The 28000-nt window shown below is 35.9% G+C and overlaps 1 protein-coding gene across 1 annotated transcript in view; it reads right to left on the bottom strand.

The window, feature by feature from the left end:
- Positions 1-27068, bottom strand: part of SH3BGRL (SH3 domain binding glutamate rich protein like) — an 87467-nt gene extending 60399 nt beyond the window's left edge. The window contains exon 1 of the mRNA XM_025880049.2: positions 26775-27068. Coding sequence (XP_025735834.1) covers positions 26775-27053 — 279 coding nt within the window. The 5' untranslated portion in view covers positions 27054-27068. The remainder of the gene's footprint in view (positions 1-26774) is intronic.
- Positions 27069-28000: the final 932 nt, after the last annotated feature.

The raw sequence follows: 28000 nt of genomic DNA, 5'->3' as shown, positions 1-28000 counted from the left end.
CAGATTTTTTATTTCTTCCTGATTCAGTTTTGGTCATTTATATGTTTCTAGGAATTTCTTTTAAGATTTTATTTATTTATTCATGAGAGACACAGAGAGAGAGAGGCAGAGGGAGAAGCAGGCTCCCCGCAGAGCAGGGAGCCCGATGCAGGACTCAATCCCAGGACCCTAGGATCATGACCTGAACCGAAGGCAGACGCTTAACCATCTGAGCCACCCAGGTGCCCTTATGTTTCTAGGAATTTATCCATTTCTTCCAGATTGCCTAATTTGTTGATGTATAATTACTCCTAATATTCTCTTAAAATTGTATTTCTGTATTGTGTTGGTTGTAATCTTTCCTCTTTCATTCATGGTTTTATTTATTTGGGTCCTTTCTCTTTTCTTTTTGATAAGCCTGTTTGGGGCATATCAAATTTGTTAATTATTTCAAAGAACCAGCTGCTAGTTTTGTTGATCTGTTTTGTTTTTTTTTTTCTGTTTGTTTTGTTTTGTTTCTATATCATTGACTTCTGCTCTAATCTTTATTATTTTCCTTCTCCTGTTGGATTTAGGCTTCATTTGCTGTTCTTTTCCCAGCTCCTACAGGTATAAGGTTAGGTTGTATATTTGAGACTTTTCTTGCTTCTTGGGGAAGGTTTGTGTTACTCTATACTTCCCTCTCAGGACCACCTTTGCCACATCCCAAAGGTTTTGGACTGTTGTGCTTTCCATTTTCATTTGCTCACATGTATGTTTTGATTTCTTCTTTAATTTCCTGAATAACCAATTTATTTTTAGTAGGATGTTCTTAAACTCCATGTATTTGTGTTATTTCCAAATTTTTTCTTGTGGTTGACTTCAAGTTTCATAGCATTATGATCTGAAAATATGCATGGTATGATCTCAATCTTTTTGTACTGGTTGAGTCCTGATTTGTGACCCAGTATGTGATCTATTCTGGAGAATATTCCATGTGCACTCAAGAAGAATGTGTATTCTCCGGCTTTAGGATGAAATGTTCTGAATATATCTATTAAGTCTATCTGGTCCAGTGTGTCATTCAAAGCCCTTGTTTCCTTGTTGACCTTCTGCTTAGATGATCTGTCCATTGCTGTGAGTAGGGTGTTAAAGTCCTCTACTGTTATTGTATTATTATCAATGAATTTCTGTATGTTTGTTATTAATTGATTTATATATTTGGCTGCTCTCAAGTTAAGGGCATAAATATTTACAATTGTTAGATCTTGTTGTTCGATAGATCCCTTTATTATGATATAGTGTCTGTGGTGCAGAGAGGTTTCATCTTGTGTGAACCCGATGCTGCACTCTCTTGACCCTTCTTTCTCTCCCTTTTCTCTCTCCATGGAAAGGTTTCCTCCCCTCAGTGGTGCCACAGTATTTCTCTCTCCCAGTTCACTTCCGCGCACCTTGCATCTGCCACATTGTCTCCCTCCAACCTTGGAGATCCTTCTCCCAGTCCTCAGATCGATTTCCTGGGTGTTCCATGTGATCTGACCTCAATACAGCTGTGTTTGAGGGACGAGGAAAACCCAAGGTCCCCCTTTTTCTCTGCCATCCTAACTCCTCCACCACCTCCTCCTTCTCTTCTACTCATTCTTCCAACTCAAGCCAAAGTTCTACCTTTCCTAGAATATATTTTAGGCACACAGATTTTCTTTATTTAATCTGAATTCTTATAGCAGTGGTTTCTGATCTGTGGTCAAGAGATCACTGTGAGGAGGGAAGAACAGAGTTATTACTGTTAATGACTTACAAAGCTCTAAGTACAGGAAGCATTTTCTAGAGATTGAAAGAATAAGTCTTGCACTGAAATATATGACTATGTTTTCCAATATGTATAGAAACTCTTGTATAAATTAAAATACAAATTCATTTCAAAGTGTTACCAAATTCATGGTAGCTTTTGTTATTACTTATTTTCTTAATCAATGGATAGTAAAAATTCAAATACTATTAGGATGTATTTCCATATTTATATTCTGAAAAGCTGTATCCCAATATCACAAGTGACTCTATACTTGTATGATGTTCTCCAGTTGTTTAGAGCAGACCTGGACTAGGGTGAATGAAGTGAGGCACTCACCTAGAGTAAAAATTTAAGGGGTTCCAAAAAAGCTCAGTAATCATGATAAATAATATTTTAAAGAAATTTTTAAAATAAAAACACAAAACATATATGATGAACAAAATATCAAAATTTTAAATGAAGACATGATCTGACAAGGCCAAATTTATGGTAATGTGAGTTAATCAGACAAGTGCAGGGTCAGATGCTAGTTCATAAACATATTGAGAATTTGACCCTGTATGTCTAAAGAAAAAGGAAATACTGGATCATTATTTCACAATATGAAAACTGTTTTATAAAGTATTCAGCTAGATCTCTGAAAGGATAGGCTAATCTTTGCCATGAGTGCTTTCCCAAAACAGCTACCTTTAGCATGCAAAAACCAGAGCAATCACAGGAGAAAGAATGAGAGGAGAAAGAGACGGGTATGCATTTGAAAGTCTGAATTTAGTAACAGGAAAAACAGTTCTGGGTATCAATTAAGCAGTAGAAGTCTTTCTGTTCAAAAGGGCTGACAGTTAGTCTACACTTATTTTCCGCGGGGCAGGCAAATCATTTTCTTTATCATCATTATCATCATCACTACCATTTATTGAATACTTACTGTATGCCAAGCATTACATTGAGAGCTTCACCTTGTTTAGTCATCACAATGATTCTGTGATGTTTATGCAGTCATATTACCCCCATTTTAGAAAATGAGTTTCAGAGGGGATTAAATGACTTGTATACAATGCTGTACCTAGTAAAGGATTTTATGGACAATATGAATTTATCCAATTATATGTGTAATAATAATAACTAATAATAACAAAAGCAACATTATCAAATGACATTGAATAATTACTGCTTTAAGCACTGTACTAAATATATATTATCTCATTTAAACTTTATAACAGCCAAGTAAGGTAGGTATTATTATCTCTGTCTTAGTGAGGCTTAGAGGTGCATGCACATGCGTGTGTGTGTGTGTGCATATGTGTGTGTATATTTATTTGTAATAAATTTCTAAGCACAAGATGGAGCCACTCCTAATTGGGGTGCCATGTTAGGAAACTAAAATTTAGATATTTTTGTGTTCCTATAATGTTGTACTTGGTCAGAAACACAGTATATCCAGTCAGCCAATCTCAAAATACCAGGCCAACTCTGGGTCTTCTCACCCCAAACAAGTTTTATTATGTGGCCCCAACCAACTAGGTATTTTTTATTTTTCTCTTCCTTGTTCTTTTTTCTATAAAAGCTTCCTGCATTCCACCCCATTTTGTTGTTCTCTAAATGAAGACTGCCTGCTTCATGACATGTTAAAAGAAGTTTGTTTGTATTACCTAAATTGTTTAATTATTTTTTTAAAATACACACACATATACATATGATATATGGACATACATATATAGTTAGCATTTACTATGTGCCAGGTGTTGTGTTAAATGCCACACACATTATCTTAGTTAATTTAATTTGCTAGTGCCTAGAGAATATTGCTACTGTAGCCTTGTACCCAAAGCTGCCACTTTTACAACTCGGGTTTTCTAATAGCTTGGCATTAGTGTTTATGTGGCTGAGTTTCATATACTATAAGCCTCTGAAAGTTTCTTCTGGAGACATTACTGGTATCACTTATGAAATCTAATAAATGTTACAAAACAATAACCAAAGAAGACTATTGGAATTTAAATGTAAAATAATTACATTTTAATCTCAAAACAAACTGGCATGCTTATGTGGTTTTTCTGACAACTATGTGCTATTTTTCTACATTAATAATCAATTTTCCATTTCTCTGATGCCAAGTGAGTGTCTAACAATACAATTCTGACACTATCTGCAGTTAGACAAGATCCCACAAATTAGGGGGCTCAGTCCTAGGACTGCCCTCAATTCAGATGCCAGCCACAAGTGGGGATCCCAGGAAGCCCACACTTCTACTTACAAATTCAAGGGTTTCCACAACCGTCCCCCCTCAAGATCACTAGAACAACTCATAGAACTTAGGAAAGTTCTAGAAAAAAAGAACAACTCTACTTACTATTAGTTTATTGGGAAGGATAGAAATGAGCAGCCAGATAAAAAGGTACATAGAGTGAGGTTTGGAAGAATCCCAAGTGCAGGAAGTTTTGTCCTTGTTGAATGAGGGTATACCATTCTCCTGGAACGTGGATATATTCACCAACTTGGAAGTTCCCCAAACCCTGTCATTTTGGGGGTTTTATGAAGATTTCATTATGTAGGGAAGATTGATTAAATCACTAATCACTAGTGATTGAACTCAATCTTCAGCCCTTCTCCATTCCCTAGGGGTGGGGATGAAAGTCCCAACCCTCTAATCATTTGATTGTTTTTCCTGGAGATCAGCTCTCATTCTGAAGCTATTTAGATGTGACTAAATCAAGTGTGGTCGTTATGTATAACAAAAAGCACTCCCATCATTCAGGAAACTCCAAGGGTTTAAGAGTTCTGTGCCAGGAACCAGACAAAGACCAAATATATAATATATATAATACATAATTATATATATAATTAAAACACACATATATTTTAATTAGTTAATTTTAAGTAATTTATTTATTATACCACAATGGTATTCTAAAACTTAAATGACAAGTCATTATGAAAACTGTCATCACATTAATTTTGCACAAATTGAAATTGAATATTGTTTTGAACTTAACTACACTTAACTTTTCAGCAAAAATTTGACAAGTTCATCACAAAATTGATTATAGAATCACCATTTAACAGAAAGCAATTCAGTTAAATTAGTAACTGCTAGCAGTTGGTAAGAGTTAGGAATCCCCCTTCCAGTCAGCTATAGCCAAAAGTCAACTGCTTTCTAGCACAGGACAAAATCCCATAGAACAGTTTACCACTTTATTTAGATCCCTAGTTTCACATGGAAATGATTAAAAAAAGAAAGTGTCCAAAACTATAACCAAATTTGTCTATTCTAAAAATGACAAACAACGGAGACTGTTATCTTCAAAGGCCAATAATATGTACAAAATGAAATTCAATTTTCCTCATTAAAAAAGCCTAATGTCACAGAGTTAGGAGTGATGAGTATTCACTTGACCTCAAAGGTACAAACAGAACTTCATCTGCAAGTGCATTTTTTTAGGTATATGGTCAAATGTGTCATTCTCTTGGGCAGAAAACTATTTTCTTGAAAGAATGAGTGAACAACGCTTGTATTCACAGGCTTCTTACTAAAATTATATTTAAACTTATTTATACATGAAAAATTTTCAAGAGCAATCCAACATGGTATTTCTGGCTTCTCTCCCTATAGAGCCACAGACTACCAACTAGTGAATGCATTTGCTTTCAATGTATCAGCATACAATTCTCAAGACCCCTGACCTGGAAGTATATGTGCTGCCGAAGCGAGCACAGACCCCTGACCTGGAAGTCAGGTAACCTGGAGTTTAGTTCCTGAGCTGTAGCGCTCTCTCTCTCTCTCTCTCTCTCTCTCTCTCTCTCTATATATATATATATATTTCTCTCAGGGATTTAACATAGCTAATTTCTAAGGAAGCTTCTTCCTCTGCTATACTGTTGTTTCAAGTCTTCCACTTTGACAGATAACCCAGGTATAATAAGTGATGTCCAATTCTCCCTGAATCTTTATCTCCTCTAGAAACTAGTTGGAAAAATAAGTCCTTGCTTTTCCTAAAGAGTGTTACATAAAGAAGTATGCCTTCTAGTGACCACTCTCTCAGTAAAATAGTTCTCTACTTAGTTTACAGGGATGAAATAGTTGGTGTTAGAAGTGCAAACAGCTAAAACTCTTCAACCTACTGTGACCTAATTAGGAACTCCAAGAGACCAATAATTTCATTTGGGGGAAAGTAACTATAGAAGACACCTAGCATACTTTTGATCTTAAGGCAAATGAGGGAAACCCAGCTTTCATCCCATTTGGCTCAGAGTCAAAGCTGAAATACAGAAATCCACAGGCTTGTCCACTTAGGTTAGGGCCACACATTACAGGGATGAAAGAACTCGGGGTTATTATGTTGAAAATAGTAGTGCCAATAATATTATCACCACTTTAAACTTATAGAGGATTTTAGAGTTTATAAAGTTTACCACCATGTTCTCAAGGCTCTATTTAATGTATCTTCTGACTTCTATTTCAACTTTATCTCAGAATAGCTCAGGAAGTTGCTATTATTCCTCCTGAAATGTTCTTTTTCTTGCATGTCATCTAACTTGTTCTTCCTTCTTTCATTTAGGACTTAACTTAATTATCACCTCCACAGTGGGACCTTCCCTGACCACACTACCTGAAGTAAGTCTCTTGTTATGCTCTCATACTAAACCTTAACCTCTTCCTTCATGGCACTTATCACAAGTTGTAATTACATATTTATGTGTTTACTTTCTTAGTATCTGCATTTTCCATTATAATGTAAGCTTAATGAAAGCAAGGGCTTTGTCAATCTTGTTCTTTGCTGAATCCCCAGGGCCTAGCACAGAGCCAAGCAACATAGAAAATGCTCCAAATGTACTTGATGAATGAATAAATTAATTAATATATATTCACTCATTCTTTACAACAACCTCATGGAAGAGGTAGAGCAAGTACTAGTATACTCATTTTCTAGCTGAGGTCACTGAGGTTCACAGAAACTAAATGACCTATAACACAGCTATGAATGGTGGAACTAAAACTCAACGTCTGAATTTCCTACTCCAAATCCAATGTACTTTTCACTATACCACATGTCTAGTAAATCCCTAATTACTAGTAATACCATTTCATTTAATAATTGACACCTCCTCCATAGCCTCTGGAAATGAATTCTAGGCACCAGAGATGAATATACATCACAGACTTCCTTAAAAAAGAGTTACCCAGGGGTGCCTGGGTGGCTCAGGCAGTTAAGCTGTCTGCTTTCATCTCAGGTCGTGACCCCAGGGTCCTGGGATTGAACACTGCTTCAGACTCCCTGCTCAGCGGGGAGTCTGCTTCTCCCTCTCCATCTGCCCACCCCCAGTCGTGTTCTCTCTCTCTCAAATAAATAAATAAATCTTTAAAAAAAATAAGACTTACCAAATTATATATGTTCTTTTCAAAAGCAGACCTCCCTTTCATCCAGGACACTCAGGATTCCCAAACTTCAATAATAGTGAATCTCAAAACCTCTAAGTCCTATACGTAATTTACAAGCTATAGCTCATGTGTCACACTTAATGTCATTTTGTTGAATAAAAGAATTTAGAGTTATAAATCCAAAAAATATGAACAAAGTAAAGTGGATTAACTATACAATATAGTTTAAAATGGACTGTTCTCCTTGTAAACATATTAATAATAACTACCACTAGGAAAGTCAATATGTATTCATGTGCAATCACTGTAACCATATTTTCTAGAGCCCTAGTATCTAAAATAGCTTGCTTGACAAAATATATAAAAGAATGAAGCTACATGGCCACAGTTTATTTTGTAGTAATTTCTGTAAATTAGAGAGTATAGAAATCCAAGAAATTAGTGAAGTATGTTATCATGTGAGTTAACATTCCAGACATTAGTTCATGATTTATTGTAGTCAGCCCACTCTTGGTTTATGCTACGTAACAACATGTTCACTGACAAGAACTGGAAAAAAAACAAAGACAATTTATTTTTAATTCCATGATTTAAAGAGTATTTGTAATTAAAAGGTTATTATTATTTTTAAAAAGCAAATGGAGTTACTGTGCCTTTAAGACTTAACTACGACAGCAAGTAAAAACTAAGTCCTTTGTGAAGCAAAAGTAAAAATTGGTTTCATTTTTGCTAGAAAGCTGTCAACAGTTCCATCTGATAGTTTGTTCAAGAATTTTTGTGCACTCTTCACATAAACTCAAGTCCCAAAGGTTTTGCAAGCAATGAGGCAGGTTCTCCGTGTTCTGAAATAAATCTAGCAGAGTAAGGGCAAATGGTGGTGGGAAATGTACAGAAGAAAACATTTTGGTTGTTTTAAGTAGAAAAATAAAATTGAACTCTTAAATGAGAGACTAATTAATTACTTTAGCAATGTCTCTAGCGATCTCCTTCAGATCAGAATAAAATGTGACAGTTTTAAATCCACAAAGTACCTAAAAAAATTTGCACCACATTTTTAATTTGTTTGGGAGTCTAACAAGCAATTATTCAACATTTGGCTTTTGGCCCTCCATTTTTCACAATGATATCATTGTAATGAAAAGCCCAAAGCATTTATTTCAGGTACAACTTTACAAATTTCCTCATGACAGGCTTGAGAGATCTGTAATACAGGCTTTGTTAAACACAACATTACCTAAAAGGAACAAAAGCAGTGACAGAATTAAATGAATTGGCCAAGAATACATGATTTAACAAAGGCAGAGCAGGGAATTCTATTTGTTTCCTATTGTCACAATAACAAATTATTACAAATTTAGTGGCTTCAATCAACACAGATTTATTCACTTACAACTCTGGAGGTCACAGTTTGAAATTAGCCTAATGGGACTAAAATTAAGATGGGGCAAGGCTGGTTCCTTCTAAGGGCTCTAGGCAGAATTCCATTTTCTTAGCCTCTTCTAGTTTTTAGAGGGTACCTGTACTTCTTGGCTTGTGACCCCCTCCTTGCCTCACTCTAACCTCTTATCTCCATCATTATATCTCCTATTTCCCCTTCTGTCATCAAATCTTCCTTTGCTTCCTTCTTTTTTTTCTTTTATTATGTTATGTTAGTCACCATATGGTACATCATTAGTTTTTGATGTAGTGTTCCATGATTCATTGTTTGCATATAACACCCAGTGCTCCATGCAATATGTGCCCTCCTTAATACCCAACACCAGGCTAACCTAACCCCCCTCTGAAACCCTCAGTTTGTTTCCCAGAGTCCATAGTCTTTCATGGTTCATCTCCCCCTCTGATTTCCCCCTCTTCATTTTTCCCTTCCTTCTCCTAATGTCCTCCATGCTATCCCTTATGTTCCACATATGAGTGAAACCATATGATAATTGACTTTCTCTGCTTGACTTATTTCACTTAGCATAATCCCCTCCAGTTCCATCCATGTTGATGCAAATGTTGGGTAGTCATCCTTTCTGATGGCTGAGTAATATTCCATTGTATATATGCTTCCTTCTTATAAGGACCCTTGTAATTACATTTAGGGCCCACCTAGATAATCTCATTTCAAGATCATTAATTTAATTATACCAGCAAAGTCCCTTTTGCCATATAAGGTAATATTAACAGGTTCCAGAGATTAGGACCTGAATATTTTTGGGGGCTAGATTCAGCCTACCTGAGGAATAAAATCGAATCCAAACACATTCATGTTTCATCCACTAAACCAAGGATGACTTGCTCATGGCAATATGGCCACCGTGAGTTGTTACTGGTTTTCTCTGTGATCCTGGGATTCTGGCAAAAAAAATAACTCATTCTCTCTCTTCTCTCTCTCTCTCTCTCTCTCTCATATTTACACATTGTTAAAACAGATTATCAATATAATTTAAAATAAAATTTTTAACATACAATAATAATAAAAATATAAAGAAGTATTTGAGTTGATATTTTCAACAGAGCAAAACATTTTCATAGTAAAAACAAATTGTTAAATTCTAGCTTTAAGACTGTCAGCAGTAGACCAAGATGTAGAGTAAAAGCCTATATACCAACATTTGAAAAAGATGGCTGGTAATTATCTAGTGAGTTCAAGTATTGCAAATGAAAAAACTCTAGATAAACTAAATAATTCCTATCCCTCCCTCACCCCATCACACCCCCAAAATATTTTTACCTCTATAGACAAAAAAAATTCCTGGATATTACATCTGAATTGTGAAGGTTAATTTTGACATCAGCAATTTATATACAACCACATGTGTTCTCCCAGTGAACTCACTGGTGAGCTGTGTGACCTTGATCAAATCTTTTCATCCTTCTGAAACTCAGTTTTATGTGTGAAATAAGTTTAAACAAGATGAAATTTAAAGTTCCTTTCAGATTAAAAATTATTACCATGAATGACATAAATCACCAACTAGAATAGATGTCCTTATTATAGTGAAATACAGAGCAATCTAAAAATACTAATTGAAACCAATAAAATCCTAATCCTCACTCTGCTACCACTTCTTTAAGAATTCCAAGAATAGTCATTTAATATTATCATACCTTAGGTTTCTGCCATTCATTAATGCTTAGCAACTTTCATATAAATTAAAGATTCTATTGTTTGTTATCTTCACAAAGCTTTGAGAAGAACTAATAAAAATTATGTTGCATGTTAACTGTCTTTAATATAAGAGATATGACCCATTTGTTTAGTCATAAAGATCTTAGGCATATAAAAGCAGGGAAATTTGCTTAAAATCTCTCTTGAGGAAGAAAAATTGGGGGATTAGACATTAAAATAGGCCTGTGTTTGGCTCCCTCTGCCAAGCTCTCTCCATAACTCTGTAGATTATATAGTCAGAAAGTGTTCATAAGGAGATTAAATTATATTGACAATCTATAACACTGATTCTGCTCACAGTGATATGTCTTTCTTAACAAAACAGGCAGGCAGGCAGGCACGCACAATTCTTGTGGTGCCAGATTAGATGGTTCAGGGCTCTGATCATAGTTCCATACAGACAATTATGAAATGACCAGATCACTGGAAAAATGCCCAGTTGTTCCGTACAGAAATCTCACCCTACTCCTTCATTACTGACAATATTCTGGAACCTCCTATTTTCAATTTTCTATACTATGTCAAGGGAAACTGGGACCATTTAATTTAAACATTGGTTTATTCACTTCTGTAACAAATTACCACAAATTTAATGGCTTAAACTAACACATACTTATTATCTTAAATTTCTGGAGGTCAGAAATCCAACATGTCTCAATGGGCTAAAATCAAGGTGTTGGGAAGGCTGCATTCTCTTCTGGAGACTCTAGGAGAGAATCCATTTTGTTGCTCTTTCCAGCTTCTAGAGGCTATCTGCATTCCTTGGCTCATGGCCCATTCCTCCATCTTCAGTCCAGAAATGCCTGTCAAATTGTTCTCATGACCTCAATCTGACACTGACTGTCCTGTCCCCATCTTTCACTTATAACAAACCTTGTGATGACATCAGTCCCTTCTGGATAATCCAAGATAATCTCCCGTCTCAAAATCTTTAATTACATCTGCAAAGTCCTTTTGCCATATAAGGTAATATTAGTCACAGGTTCCAAAGATTAGGATGTGGATATCGTTGGGAGGCCATTACTCTGCCTACCACAACTGGTCCTAACACTAATAATTAATCCACTGTGATTGTATGCAGGCATTCATCTATGTAAATTCACCCAATGAATTCACCCAATAAATATAGCCAGAGTAGTCCATTGATCATAAAAATGGCCCTCTTCAATTTGCCCTAATAGAAAAGAGGAGATTTGAAAATTACTTTTCCACTTAACTATAAAACATAAGCACAGCTCTTATCTCTATCACATTTATTCCAAGTGTTGTTGTCATCAGAGTCTCTCTCAGTCACAAAGACAACCTGAACACATCATTCATCTTAATATGCTTTTATTAAAATGTATTAAATTTCTCAGAGATGTAAGTATATATATCCAAAACTACACTGAATACTTACACCAAGTTTTCAAGATTAAAAACTTTAAATATAATTAGCAAGACTTAAATTAGAAAGTGGCAGCCAGGATGGTAAATGATATAAAATATATACATTATATGGAATACATGAAAGAACTAAGAATGCTCAGTCTGGAGACAGATATTCAAAAACTGTTTTCAAAAATCTACAAGAAATCATGATGTGGGTCTTACCTTAGGTGAAGGGCTCTAATATCAAAGAGAGAATTTAGTTCCAAAAAATAAAAATTAAAAAAAAATTAAAAAAACTCAGACCACCAGGTAGAAGGTATAATGTACCATATTTTGGCTTAATTTAAAATTACTTTTTTAAAAAATTTATTTATTTGAGAGAGAGAGAGAGAATGAGTGGGGGGAGGAGCAGAGGGAGAAGCAGGCTTCCCACTGAGGGTAGTGCCTGATGCGGGGCTCGATTCCAGGACTCTGGGATCATGACCCCAGCCAAAAGCAGATGCTTAACCAACTGAGCCACCCAGGTGCCCCTAAAATTACTTTTAATAAATGGAGCTGTCGAACAATGAAACAACCTATTTGGGGTTCTTTTAAGATTTTGTATTTATTCATTTGAGAGAGATAGAGAGAGCGAGCAAGAGCAAGGGGGAGGGTCAGAGGGAGAGGCAGACTCCTTGCTGAGCAGAGTGCCCAATGTGGGGCTCGATCCCAGGACCCCAGGATCATGACCTGAGCCAAAGGCAGATGCTTAACCAAATGAGCCACCCAGGCACCCCTGAAACAACCTATTTGAATAGTTAATAGAAGTTGTATTTATTATCTTAGTAGTTAACAGTAGTAGATATGAATAGTTACTAGTTAGTAGTAGAAGTTAACCAGAGTTGTTTAACAATGAAACAATCTGTGTGTAGAATTACTAGAAGTATCAATGGAGAAGGAAATATTTTAAAAGGCTATAGGGGTGCCTGAGTGGCTCAGGTGGTTAAGCGTCTACCTTTGGCTCATGTCATGATCCCAGGGTCCTGGCATCAAGCCCCGCATCAGGCTCCTTGTTCAGCGGGGAGCCTGCTTCTTCCTCTCCCTCTGCCTGCTGCTCCCCCTGCTTGTGCATGCGCTCTCTCTGTCAAATAAATAAATATTTTTTTAAAAATAAAAAAATAAAAAGGCTGTAAAAAAAAGATGTTTGCATTAAATAAAATGTTAGACAGATTGAGCTGTAGGTAGAGTTTACCTAAAAGATTCTATGAGTCTAGAATTAAGCTTTGCCAATAGATACAATTTCTTCCACATAAAATGTTACATTAATGTTGCTTACTTTATTAAGGTTGCAACATCATTAATAAAAGTAAAGCAACTAATCAACAAGCATTTACTGAATATATCCTATGGGCTAGGGATTGAAGACATATATGACACAGTCCTTATTCTCAGAGAGTTTAATGGAGTGATCAGATCATAGCCATAAAAAGGCAATAGACAATATGATGAGCATCCCTCGTGAAACACATAGACAATAAATGCTAAAGGAGTTTAGATGTAGATAGAACTACCTTACTTTAAATATCCAGGAAAGACTTCATTTGTGAAAAGGGGTAATGAATGGGTAAGACCAAAGTCTGTGAAATGAGTAGAGAAGGATGATTCAGGTGGAGGGAACATGGGGAGCAGTCACAGAAGTGAGAATATATCTGGCACATTCAGGAAGTAGTAAGCCCAGTTGTCTGGCCCAAAGAATGTCACTAGTACAATGCTTTCTACTGATTGCACACAAGATGATTTTTAATACATGAATGGAAATGTTTATTTAATTGTATGTATTTATACTAATGTGTAATAGAAAAAATAGATAATTAGCACATTAAATCCATGATTCCACAGATACTATTGTTTGGGATAAATTAAGTGTTTTATTCATGCATGCATTCATTCATACATCCATTGATTCCATAAGCAAGTATTCATTACATACTTTCTGGTGACTGGGCCCTGTGATACAGTCTGAGAACACAACAGAGATAAACAAAGCAAAGTCCTTGAGCCCAAGGAGTTCGCAGTCTTGTAAGGAAGATAAATTTAAGTAGAAAATTATAATACAATATGCAACAATATAAAAATATGCACAAGGTATTACTAGAAATGTATAAACTTTTAATGGATGTGGAGATTCCTAAGTCATGACCTATTTCTCATGTTAAACATTATCAACATAACCACATTCATGGGATGCCTGGGTGGCTCAGTTGGTTAAGTGTCTGCCTTTAGCTCAGGCCATGATCCCAGGGTGCTGGGATCGAGTTCCGCATCGGGCTCCTCGCTTAGTGGGGAGCCTGCTTTTCCCTCTGCCTGCTTCACCCCCTGCTTGTGTTCTCTCTCTCTCTCTCTCTCTCTCTCTGACAAATAAATAAATAAATAAAATCTTAAAAAAAACATAACCCCATTCAGAATGAAAAAAAAAAAAGCTTTCATAGGAGCAAAAGTTCAGCTAATGTTTAGAAATCCAAAGGATTCACCAAAGAATATCCAAAAGAACCTTGGGCTAAATTTAGGTGTCTAAAAATCTGACAAAGTCCTAATTAAAAAAAAAAAAACTTTCATTTTTTTCAGAAAAAAATAATTCACTACCCAAACTTAGGTTAAGGCACAGCATTTCTTTTTCTGAGGACTTGAATTTATTTACATTATAATTTGTAGTGACCCATAACTCTGGCTAACAGTCCAACTAGGACTGGATTACTGTATTTCCTTAGTCTTAATCATATAAAATTAGGATGATTGTATTTCCTTAGTCTTAGTCATATAAAATTGGTATTGGGGAGTTACAGAACAAACCCCAGGCTCAAAAGGCTTGATAAAAGGCCTGGGTGTTGAGTGAAATATAGTCTCTACTTGTACAGGGCTTTTATGAGGAAGTCAGCTTTACTTAGTTCTGCAAACCATTTATCAGGTCATTATGTGATCCACTGTCTTATTTAGAAAAGACTGAAGTTGAGTCAACCTTAAAACATCAATCTCTAAGAAGAAACTGTAATAACACCTCTCACATGGTTTCTCTAATTACGTAGAAAAACAAAATCTGTTTTTAATCCCAGAGTTGAAGAAAAAGAAATAAAAAAGACCAATGACCAAAAAAAAAAAAAGCTGAACAAAGAATAATTAGTGGCCCTTTTATTATACTATGTAAAAAAATGGAGTTTAAGGAAAATAGAGTAGGATCATAAGGTAGATTCAAAATAAGTCTTTTGGGGGTGCCTGGGTGGCTCAGTTGGTTCAGCGTCTACCTTGGGCTCAGGTCATGATCCCAGAGTCCCTAGATCAAGCCCAGCATCGGGCTCTCTGCTCAGCGGGGAGTCTGCTTCTCCCTCTCCCACTCCCCCTGCCCATGCTCTCTCTCTCTCTCAAATAAATAAAATCGTTAAAAAACTAAGCCTTTTGTATAAAATGAAGTTAATAAATATATAACATCTTAATCTCAGATTGTCACAGATTAATTATGACCTGAAATAATGCCTTCTAATATCTATTCTTGATTAACTCTCAGTCTTGCCTCCAACTACGTGGTTTTGATTTAAGCACATAACCTGTGCTTTAGCTCATCTTCTGGATTCATAAATGTTTTTTTAAGGAAGTCTTATTTGGGGTATATATATTAGGGATTCACGAAATTTGTTTATAATTTAGGATGGTCTTGAGACTGGAACCTACTGCAAATTTGACTGAAAGAGTTGATAAATACTCAGACTAGATTTTTAATATTTTACACTTAAGTATAAGAGGTACTAAGAGCTATTTCCAAGATCATTAATGATTTCCTTATTTTGAATTCAATAACCTTTTTAATCAGTACTCCAGTTTCTACTTAAGGACGCCACTCTGATCTCTCTTAATGAATCCTCCTGTTTCCTGTTGCACCTGCTTCCTTTCACACCATCCTAAATGTGAGTATCCACTAATATCCTGTCCATGTTCTCAGCCCTCTTCTCATTTCACTCTATAATTCCTCCCTTCAAGTGAGCTCATTCTTTCCTATGGCTTCAAGTGCTTCTTTCTGAATGAGTCCAAAATCTATTCTCCAGCCATCATCTTTTCCAAGTTTTAGTCACACATTTCCCACTAGTAACTGCAGATCTCCATTTGAATGACATGTTTGAACATGAATTTAAACATGTCATCCATTCATACATCAACAAATATTTATTTGGAAACTTACCATGTATGAACATATTCTGGACAGTAAGAAGCTCATGATCTGGTGGAGAAGGTAGGTAAGTTGTTATCTCCCTCGAATTTTCCATAATTTAGCTAGTACAGATAATGTTGCTGTAAACATTGGGGTACATGTATCCCTTTGAGTTAGTAATTTTATATTCTTTGGGTAAATACCTAGTAGTGCAATTGCTTGGTCATAGGATAGTTTTATTTTTAACTTCTTGAGGAACCTCCATACTGTTTTCCAGAGTGGCTGTACCAGCTTGCATTCCCACCAACAGTGTAAGAGGATTCTCCTTTCAATGCATCCTATTTTCCTAATAGGCCCATCATTCTGAGAGGAGGAAAGCTAAGACATAAACTGTAAAAACACTGACTTGGCCTCAAAATCTGTTCTTTTATGTACAGAAACCCACCTTGTGTGACTTAAAACAATTACTGTGGTAGAGATAATCTTTATAGTTTGAGAAAAATGTGTAGAAAAAAAGTTTAATCCTATTTTATACAACAACATGCCATCTGTCATTTTTATCATATGCTTTTAAACAGAATAAGGGCTCATTTTTAATCATATGAAATGAAGGTTGCCAAATAATCCTAAAATTTGTATGGAACCAGAAAAGACCCCAAATAGCCAGAAGAATGTTGAAAAAGAAAACCAAAGCTGGTGGCATCACAATACTGGACTTCAAGCTATATTACAAAGTTCTAATAATCAAGACAGTATGGTATTGGAACAAAAACAGACACATAGATCAATGAAAGAGAATAGAGAACCCAGATATGGACCCTCAACTCTATGGTCAACTAATTTTTGACAAAGAAGGAAAGGATATCCAACGGAAAAAAAACAGTCACTTCAACAAATGGTTTTGGGAAAACTGGACGGCCCATGTAGAAGAATGAAACACGTCCATTTTCTCACACCATATGCAAAGATAAACTCAAAATGGATAAGACCTAAATGTGAGACAGGAATCTATCAAAATCTTACAGGAAAACACAAGCAGCAACCTGTTCCACCTCAGCCACAGCAACTTCTTTTTAGACACATCTCCAGAAGCCAGGGAAACAAAAGTAAAATGACCTATTGGGATTTCATCAAGATAAAAGCTTCTGCACAGCAAAGGAAACAGTCAACAAAACTAAGAGGCAACCTAAAGAATGGAATAAGATGTTTGCAAATGGCATATCAGATAAAGAGCTAGTAACCAAGATCTATAAAGAAAGACATACAAATGGCCAACAAACACATGAAAAAATCCTCCATATGCCTTGGCATCAGTGAAATACAGATCAAAACCACAATGAGATACCACATCACAGCAGTCAGAATGGCTAAAATTAACAAGTCGGGAAACAACAAATGTTGGCAAAGATGCAGAGAAAGGAGAACCCTCTTACACTGTTGGTGAGAATGCAAGCAAGCTCATACAGCCATTCTGGAAAACAGTATGGAGGTTTCTCAAGAAGCTAAAAATGGAGCTACCCAGGACCCAGGAATTGCACTACTAGGTATTTACCTCAAAGATACAAATGTAGTGATCCGAAGGGGCACCTATACCCCAATGTTTATAGCAGCAACATCCACAATAGCTAAACTGTGGAAAGAACCCAGATGTCCATCGATAGATGAATAGATAAAGAAGATGTGGTAGATATATACAATGGAATATTACTCAACCATCAGAAAGGATGAATACCCACCATTTGCACTGACATGGATGGAACTGGAGGGGATTATTCTGAGCGAAATAAGTCAATCAGAGAAAGAAAATTATCATATGATTTCACTCATATGTGGAATACAAGAAACAGTGCAAAAGATCATAGGGTAAGAGAGGGAAAACTATATGGGAAGTCATCAGAGAGGGAGAAAAACCATGACAGACTCTTAACTGTAGGAAACAAACTGAGGGCTGCTGGAGGGGAGGTGGGTGGGGGATGGGTAATTGGGTGATGGGCATTAAGGAGGGCATGTAATGTTATGAGCAATGGGTGTTATACACAACTGATGAATTACTGAACTCTACATCTTGAAACTAATGATGTACTATATGTTGGATAATTGAATTTAAACTAAAAAAAATGTTGCTATACATTTTTATGAAAACAAAAGCAAAATAGGCACATAAATTAATGCCTACCCTTCCAACTTCAAATATTTTCAAGAAATCTTCTAATGGTATCAAATGATAGTTCTTTTTGCAAGTGTGGGTATAGAATTAAGTCATAATTTCTCACTCATTAAGAGATAGTCTACCTACTTTTCCTTATGATTGTTTGTTGGAGCAATTCATGTTTTGAGAACCCAAGAATTCAGATTTTGCTTTTTTGTTCCCCCAGAATCTCTTAACATGAGCTACTGCACAATAAGGTATCTAATTGTTTTATCAGTAGCCCCTTTTTAAATGTTCTCTATATATTCCAAGCAATAATATACTGATGTACTGTTTCCCTAGTTTTACATATTATCCTAAAAGTATAATTCTAATATTTCTTTATCCAACCCCATTATGTATTAAAAAATCAAATCCATCCCTATAAATGAGTGATTTTCAAAAAGTAATTTGATATTAATTTCTAAAAAATCTACTTGGGGGCGCCTGGGTGGCTCAGATGGTTAAGCGTCTGCCTTCGGCTCAGGTCATGATCCCAGGGTCCTGGGATCGAGTCCCGCATCGGGCTCCCTGCTCCTTGGGAGCCTGCTTCTCCCTCTGCCTCTCTATCTCTCTCTCTCTCTGTGTCTCTCATGAATAAATAAATAAAATCTTTAAAAAAAATCTACTTGGTCATCTAGACATAAATTATTTAGATAAGATTGTGTTAGATGTTTTGTGTTTTAAAGCATCATATAGGGCATTACTTCTCATGAAATCTAGAGTCACTGACTTTCAAAAGTACACACATACTGCGTGGCCGGTGGGATCTCTCCAGAACAGTCCCTGACATTTGGGCAGTATAAGATTTCCCTGGGTTGTATAGTTTTAGTTGTTGAGGTCAACATTTTGGTAGAGTCATATTGAATTCCAAGTGAGATATATAAACTCTCTTAAGGCCCCCACGCAGAGTCTGATCATAACTATACCATTTTTAAGAGGATATAAAACACATACCAAACAAATATTATTATTTAATTTAAACTTCAAAATGTAATCATAAGTCCTAATGCAACTGGACAATAAGTCGATGTTTAGTCACAGTTTCCTCATAATATTTTTGTTTTTGCCTTTCAACAAGCTTTTCTTTTAAAAAATTCACATAAATTCCAACTCTGGTATAGAATTGGCCTTATTCTGGATCTTGACACACTTCCTACTTAATTCCTTTAAAATTTACCAGGTCTTTGTCTTGTCACCTGGCCAACTCTCTATATTACCACCACCACCCCTGATTGTCCTCTCAACATTTCTTAGAAGATTTAAATTTAATATTCCTAAATTTTTAAGTAGAAATTTACTGAAAAAGCCTTACCTCAACCACTGCATATTATGAGTTCAAAATAGCTGATTCACAAGACCAATTGTGTTTAGGTTTCTGAAAGTGTGAAATCAGATTCTGTAATTTTCAGTAATAGACTTCCAAAACAACACTTATAGAAGCTTTCTTCCATGATACTCTCATTTTATGTCATTTATATTCCATTTGTGAGGGTTATGAGAAGCAAAGAAAGGCTTAGTGACCTACAGATCACTTAGGCAACAAGGAATAACACATGCCACACCCTAAGGTTACATGCTCTAGCTAAAAGCTTAAAACCCCTTCTAAAAACAGTTTGTCTCATCTACTTTTAGTTAGACTGCCTTATGCAAGTAATTTTCTTATATTGGGATAAAAGCACATATTCTGCATTCCAAGTAATACTATATATTGAGCTATTATGACTTTGATTGCTCTGAAGAACTCTTTTTTTTTTTTTTTTTTTAGATAGGGAGAGAGGTGGCAGGTGGGCAGAGGAAGAGGGAGAGAGAGACTCTTAAGCAGGCTCCACACCCAGTGCAGAGTCGGATGCAGGGCTCAATCTCACAATTCTGAGATCATGACCTGAGCCAAAATCAAGAGTTGGACACTTAACTGACTGAGCCACCCAGGTGCCCCTGAAGAGTTCTAAGTTCTCTACATGATATACTAGGCCACTGGAATTATTCTTGTTACAGCTATAAAACAATTAAGAAGTACTTTTCATGATTTTCCAAGTTTATCAGAAAAGCAATTTTGCAATGACTTTTAAATTAGTTTCAGAGCCACATTCACAAGTGGATAATCAAGAAATATCAACCAGAAGGTCAAATAGCATAATTGTTAAGGCTCTGGCATCAGACAAACCTGGGGGGGTGCTTTGTTAGCTCTCTGAGTCTGTTTCCTCTTCTTAAAAATGGACAGAGCAAGATTACTGACTTCATTCACAAGAATTCAGTGATATATGTAAAGTTCTTACCACTGTCCTTGCTCACTGACAAAGTATTTGCATGAGAAATTAATCTGAGATGATTTATCATATTTTTAATATATTATGTAATTGTCTATGCTCATCTTCCTTCCAAATCAACTTCAAAATATCACACTGGACAGAATGGTTTGTGATATCATGCAGCTACTATTTTTTTCATACAACTACTATTAAGTATGTATTTACTTTTAATTTTAACATCTAGAAATATGCTGCACTTAATGATGAAAATAATTGGCTAAGTGGTAGTGGTAAAATAGACAACATTTTCTCATATTATAACTGTTAACTGAGATAAATATTCTCTAGTATTTAAAAGGTAAAGTACTATTTGTCTTGACTCACTGTTGGAAATCCCCGAAGCAAAAATGTATGGCTTTAATTCCAACTCTGATAAGGCCTCATTTCCAGAAAGGTCTAAGCCAAAGGGACAGAACTCAAAGAGTAGAATCCAAGTCATAGCAGTACTGCCTTAATAATGAATTTAGAAGATTTATAGAATCATAAAAAGCCACCTTTGAATTGTGTTGGCCTATAGCAACATGAAAATACTTTTCAGGGAAGAGAATCAAAGTCATAAGAGTTCAATACATAGCACAAATGCTATATAAAAATCTGCCCTTGGTTAGGCAATTTTGTTAACAAAAAAGAACTAAAATATATCTGAAATTGACGCTACTAACCACCCCCTTTACTTTCCCCAGTCCCACCTAACTCTCACGTACAGATTATAATGAAGACACATTTGCCTGGTTAGACATCATCTAATCTTTTTCTTTCTTTTCAGGCATCATTCAGTTTTAAATGGCAATTATAGATTCATAGTCACATGACAATATTTTAGTGTACTACTGACGTGATTTTTGTTTAATACCTATACACTATGCAGATGTGTAAATAACACAGTTTAGGAGTGGGCTCTGGAGTCAGAACAACTTGGGTTCTTTCTTTCTTTTTTCTTTTTAAGCAGGCTCCACACTCCACATGGAGCCCAACATGGAGCTTGAACTCACGACCCTGGTCAAAACCTGAGCTGAGACCAAGAACTGAGCCATCCAGGAGCCCCCAGAACACCTTGGGTTCTAATCCCAGTACTGTCATTTTTAACTCTTTGATCTTGAGCAGTAATGTTTCTAGGTCTTAGAGATACTCCCTCCAATTTAATGAAATAGATCTAATAATAGTACTTATATCACAGTGTTATTATAAAGATTAAGCTAATTAATATATATAAAGCACTGGGCGCAGTGCCGGGTATACATATGATGCATAAAAAAATGTTAGCTTTTACTATTATTAGAGTCAAATCTTGATTAGTCATGTTAATGAATGAGTAATAAAACAAAAAATTTAACAACACTGACACTAAATACTTTTAAATATACAATCTTTGAATTTGTCATGATATTTTTTAACTTATATTTAAACTTTGCCTTATGTTCTGGCATCTGCAAAACTTAAAACAACGTGATAAAGCCAAAATGTGAGGGACTGGGCTAGCAAATAATCCCTTTCCTTAGAATTTTGCTAAACTGTCCAAGTGTAAAATGTCAGCTTTGCCTATCATATTAATAAAAACAGTCATCATAAATGAACGGCCCCTTCTCTCTAATTATACAGTTGTTTAATCTTGGTCTGGATTGGAGGAAGTCATTAAGTACTAGGATTAAAAGGCCTTCTGGTGGACTACAAAGCAGAACTGAAAGCAAACAGATGGTCATAGTAACCAACAGATTCTCAAAATGTTTAATTTTATCAGTAAGAAATGAAATATTACATTCACCTTTGATAATTCAGTTAATTAGCAGAAAATATTTCTCTAAAAGATATATGTTTGTGCAATGTATATTTTAGAGAATTTATTTTTTTAAAAAATTTATTTATTTATTTGACAGAGAGAGACACAGTGAGAGAGGGAACACAAGCAGGTGGAGTGGGAGAGGGAGAAGCAGGCCTCCCACTGAGCAGGGAGCCTGATGCGGGGCTTGATCCCAGCATCCCAAGATCATGACCTGAGCTGAAGGCAGACGCTTAATGACTGAGCCACCCAGGCACCCCTAGAGAATTTAGAGATTAACTACAGAGAATTAGAACATTTGACCTAAATGCGTCTGGGGCTTCAATTTATTTTTTTTCCCCAGGCCAATCCAGGGTAGAATTGACCTTATGGTGTATTGATCAAAACTCCTCAATAGAGAAACTAGTCTTTGAGCTAGAGATAAATCCATTTTATCTTTCTCTTCTACCAGATCATAAATCTAAACTTATACTAAATTTCTAAAATACATTCTTCCCTAAAACCATTTGACTTTTATTTATTTATTTATTTATTTTTTAAAGATTTTATTTATTTGACAGAGAGAGACAGAGTGAGAGAGGGAACACAAGCAGGGGGAGTGGGAGAGGGAGAAGCAGGCTTCCCACTGAGCAGGGAGCCCGACGTGGGGCTTGATCCCAGGACCCTGGGATCTTGACCTGAGCCGAAGGCAGACGTTTAATGACTGAGCCACCCAGGTGCCCCAACCATTTGACTTTTAAATGCTAAAGATTCATCACTGCTGATAATTGTGTTTTCCAAGCCTCTTTAAGTTGGGCCAAATTATTCCAAAAACTTTGCCATTGTTGCTCTGAAATTTAGGAAGTCGGTCATCAAATATAAGGCAGCAAGTTGAAAGCACTGATATTGAGTTCCTGCATTTGCCAAGTGATGCTGTCATTTTCCACTCTTTAGAGCATAAAACACCTATGTCCAAACATTCATATGGTGAACAGTTTCTGATTTTGTTCTTTTAAGTAGTTTATGAATACCTTTAAACAGCATCCAAACAAACCTTGACAGCTATAACAAAGGCCATAGCATACATCAAATCAATGTTCAATTTATAAATGCAGAGTCGGAACAGCAAAATATTCTGTCACCTAAAATACAATGACTTGAGAATCATATAGATGAAGAACTGTAGTTTATTATTCCACATCTATATTATCCAAATGAAAAAATATACTGTGACTAGTAACTCATGCTTTGACAATCACAAGCATGTATTTACTTGTTTTTATAACTTGTGTAGTGAATATGGTCATAAAGAAAAATTATATATATTTCATTTCTTACATGGATAATAATTTATGTTTTAGCAGTCATAAAAGAGATCATTTTTAAAAAATCACTTCATAAGTAAAACCCTCAGAAACCATCTATCTACCACATTCTTAACATTTCTACACCAAGCATACCTAGAATGCATAGAGACCATAAAATGGAGATTGTTATGGGTCCAGGGAAAAGAAGTATGAGAATAAATCCTCCCAAACCAGTTAAAATTTTCCAAGCAATCATCACTCTAGCAATTCTCATCAAAGGCCAATGTTGATTTTTGTTAAAAGTTACTGAAATTTATTAAGTTACACAGGGTCTGTGTTTACTATTCCTTTTCCATTAAAGATAAATTTATAGGGCATTACAATCTCGACCAAAAAAGTGTATACTTCTGTGTTACAGTCGGTCAAGACATGCACGAACAGTTCTGAACAGGCAGAAGTCACCTCCTTTAGACAGACAACTTTGGAATTGCATTCCTGCTAATGGTTTCCATAAAAAGAAACATTATTAAGGCCTGAATTTCTATACTTTGAAATATTAAAAAACAGTTCCAAATGGGCATGTCTCTATCTCATTCTCTATCTCACTGGCCTTGAGTGAACAATCATTTACCCCAATTACTGACATTCAACTTTAGATATACTATCCCTCTTCCACATAAACTCCTCATTTTTCTAATCCCTGTATATGTATATGCTCAGGCAATTCTTCCACATACAGGGCATAGTCATTTCTGTACCTCTCACCTCATTTTCACATTTATCTTCTCATGCCTCCTCTACCTGAATCACTGGGACAATGTATTTCTTGGTGGTTAAATACATGTTATTGTATTCAAACAGCTTGTGTTGGGTTCAAGTTCTGCGGCTTCCAAGTTATGTGACCTTGAGAAAGTTGTTTAACCTTTCTGAACCTGTATTTCCTTATCTTAAAAGTAGAGATAATCATAAAACTTAATTCACAGGACTAGAAATTGTCAAGAAAAATGAGATAGTACCTGATACACTTAAATGTCCCTATTATTATTATTATTATTACTATTATTATTATGGCTTTCAATAAATCCATTGCAAAAACCAACCTACTTGCTTTCATTCTAAACTTTTGAGAAGAAAGGGCTACCTGTATTGGGGCAGAGTTGAGTAAACATTTGAAAACTTTTTTTTTTTTAAAATCAGGCTATGAGGGAGTCTTGAAATAAAAACAGAATAAGTTAATATTGTTTTGGACTTATCATAGATTCTCCTCTGCCTGATAAGACATCTAATATTGGTTATTTTTATAACAACCATTAGAAGGAGTCAGAAAATAGTGAGAGATTAAAAATCCAAAACCAAAAGCTTTCTTTTAAATGCTCTTCAGAGAACTACACTTAGTAACTTATAGGACTATCTCACTTTGAGCAATTGTTGGGTTCCCATTAAGATTTTTGCCCCCATATTTCTAAATCATGTGCTAAAAACTATATGGTAGCAATCTTAATGAAAAAAATTTAGTATTGCTACCTGAATAGTCCCTAATTAGGTTATAAGTGAAGTATATTCACTTTATACTGTTTTAGTACTATTCAAAAGCACCCATGCTTTTTTTAAAAAATAAGTATTTTGGCAATATGTATAATTTTGATAACATATTTATAAAAACTATAATTACTGAAACACACAAATCCCTAATTACTCACAAGAAAAAATTGAAATAAAACAAAAATAGCATAAATATTCCCCATTTGTATAGTCTTCAGCAATCCAGTCCAACAACGTACATAAGAGACAGCAGTCATTTTTTTAAGGCTCTTAGAAACTTAAGTCTTAACAAAGAGAGAGGTACAATTGTCCATTAATAGAAATTCTGAAAGGAGTTTCTTTTTTAATCTGCTTTTGGGGGAGGGGTGGGAGAGCAAAGAGCAAAGAATAAATAGCAGTACGGAATTGCATATCACCCAAAATGAAACTAACTTCCTGATCTGTTCAGTCTAATTAGGAATTTAACTAAAGTTATTAAGCTGGTCTTTAAAATTTTACAATTATTGTATTGGACTTGAGACTCTGAGCAACTCAAATATTACTTTGAAATATCAGAATTAATATATGTGGATAATAATAAGGCAAGTAGCTCATGAAGTAAGGTTCAAAGGCAATATGAAAAGTTTTATGTTTTCAACCTAAACTTGCTCAAAAAATGTATTCTGTAGGAAAACTGTTTAAATACACTCACACATGGTGTCCAGAGAAGACAGAGTTCAAAGTTCAAGGTCCTTGCGATTTCACATAACCTTCAGTTTTATCCCAAACCCACTTAAGGGGTAAATAAAACAAAACAAACAGCAACAGTAAAAACACGGACTAGCTGCCTGCTCTAACGCTCAGAAGACGACGCGGTTACTACTACAGCCGGAACTCACAAATTCTACTCCTGCTACTGTTAGCTTTTTTCTTGAGTTGTGAAAAACAGGCACTTTCATTTATCATGGATATACACTCAGGTTTCACCCCACTTTATCCTACTGCCTCCCACAGCTGCTGAAGAATTCTTACTCTAAATTAAAAGCACATGAATCCAGAGGGGAACTGTCCTATCATTTGAAGAAGCAGCAACTGGAGTTTGCCACGACACAAGAAGCCACTTACTTGTTAGTTGCCTTTATAGTTCTCAATATATCTGAAGCAATTAGAAACTGTTAGGAGTAAAATCTTTGGGAAAAAAAAAAGAAAAAGTCAAAATAAGGGACACTATGGAAAGAAAAAACAGGTCCCTTGTCACGTTTTTAAAACCCCCCACAACTTTGCATCGTCGTTCCCAAATTCCCCTCCCATTCTGTCTATTTCTAACACTCTTTAGGCTGAATTTGAACACACTCTCCTACACACGGGCAAAATAACTCTAATTAAAGGGGGCCTCACTTCAAAAATAATCACAATGCCTAGTAGGCCTCCACTCAATTGTCACCAGTTAGCACATGTTTTACATCCTTACAGAAGTGCATGCCTGCCCTTCGTCTCATACCTAGAGCACAAATGTCAAATTTTCCACTCCTGAAACTCACCAGTGTGTGATTTTACTTGACTTCTTCCCCAACCTTAAAGACCCTATACCACCATCTCCCATCTACCAAAACTCAGTAGGTTTTTTTCTCCTTCCGAGAAGAAATGTGATCTTAACATCATAAGGCAAACAAAAGGCTAAACTCCATGGGAAAATGAAATCGAAGCAACAAAGGAAAGAAAGAGAAGGGGAGGACGGATGGAAGACGCGTGTGCCTTCTGAAGTAGCAGCTGCCCAGATGAACTTCTGCAATTTAACGGTTCTGGGGCAGCAGGAAATCGGTGTGTAGGAAAACAAAGGTGGTCTCCCCACCCTCCTTACCGCTGTAGAACCAGAGGAAGATGCAATATACACACGGATCACCATCCTGGGAACAAAGGCCGCTGTTGTTTGGGTCCTGCAAAGGGCTAGAGGCTTGAGAGCAGCTGCAGCAAAGGCTGAAATCCAGCTAGAGGTGGAAGAGAGGTGGGAAGAGAAGGGTGGGGGAAGGTGGAAGGGGAACTCGCCGGAGTCCCGCCTCCTCCCTTGACTGCTTTCACTGAGCTCAGAACACTGCAGTCCCAGCCCCAAGCCTGGAAAACACAGGCTGCTTTGCATCATTTCTATTTTTTTTTAAATAGGGAATCTCGAATAGCACCGCGAGATCTGTCGAAACATTTATTTTTGACTATTCTCTCCTCAAGAAGAGGTAGAAGAGAAAGAAAAAGCAAAAGGGAGCACTAAATTAAATTATATTAGAATGAAGGATATTTTCCCACAGAAACAAAGTTCTGCGCATAACTTCCGGCTCAGAAATGTATGCAAATAAGAAGGCAGATCTTCCTTGAAAGACTATGGTGAATCCAAACACTAGTAAGAAAGCCCATGCCTTCAAAGCCTTGTGCATTTTAAGACTCCTATTATGTAATGATTATTCTGATGTTAGTTGGCTGCAGAAATTAGGCACTGAAGAAGTGAGCAATGCCACAGAAGATTTAAGTAAATTTTCAGGTCTCCCTAAGCCCAGAAATGGCAGGACTGGTTTTCTTTTTGAGTTTTACTTTTTGTTATAATAGGGAATCCTGTCTCTGTGAAAATTTTCAGAAGGCCTGACTGGCAAACTCAATAATGGAGGAATAAATTGCAAACAATAAAAAATTGAAAATACAGTACAGGAAGTGAATGATTTTTGTTTTGTTTTGTTTGTTTTTTAACTGACTGAAGAAAGGGAGTTTGAATTACACGTTGCAGGGATGTTGAAATGATGAACAGATCCTATACTTCAGAGTGTAATTTCATTTTCCTAAATTATGTCAAATGAACAGAAATAAGAAACTTTCAGGATGAATGAGAGTGAAGTTATGGAGTCAGTCACCTGTCCTACTTCTTTGCTTTTACTTTGCAGTTTTCCCTCCCTCTCCATTCTCGTGGTGTAATCACCTTTGTCTAGGTTCAATAATTATAATACCTTCTTAACTGTTCTCTGTTCACAGGTTCTCCCTTCTTCAATCTATGTGATTTATACAACAACCTTGAGAGATGTATGTTATTACAACAATTTTACAGAT

This window comes from Callorhinus ursinus, unplaced genomic scaffold (genome assembly GCF_003265705.2).
Source record: "Callorhinus ursinus isolate GAN/ISIS: 27379988/994484 unplaced genomic scaffold, GSC_fseal_2.0 scaffold40, whole genome shotgun sequence".
Taxonomy (NCBI): Eukaryota; Metazoa; Chordata; class Mammalia; order Carnivora; family Otariidae; genus Callorhinus; species Callorhinus ursinus.
Note: the sequence above shows the minus strand (reverse complement) of the source record. Positions and strands in the feature narration are given on the sequence as shown.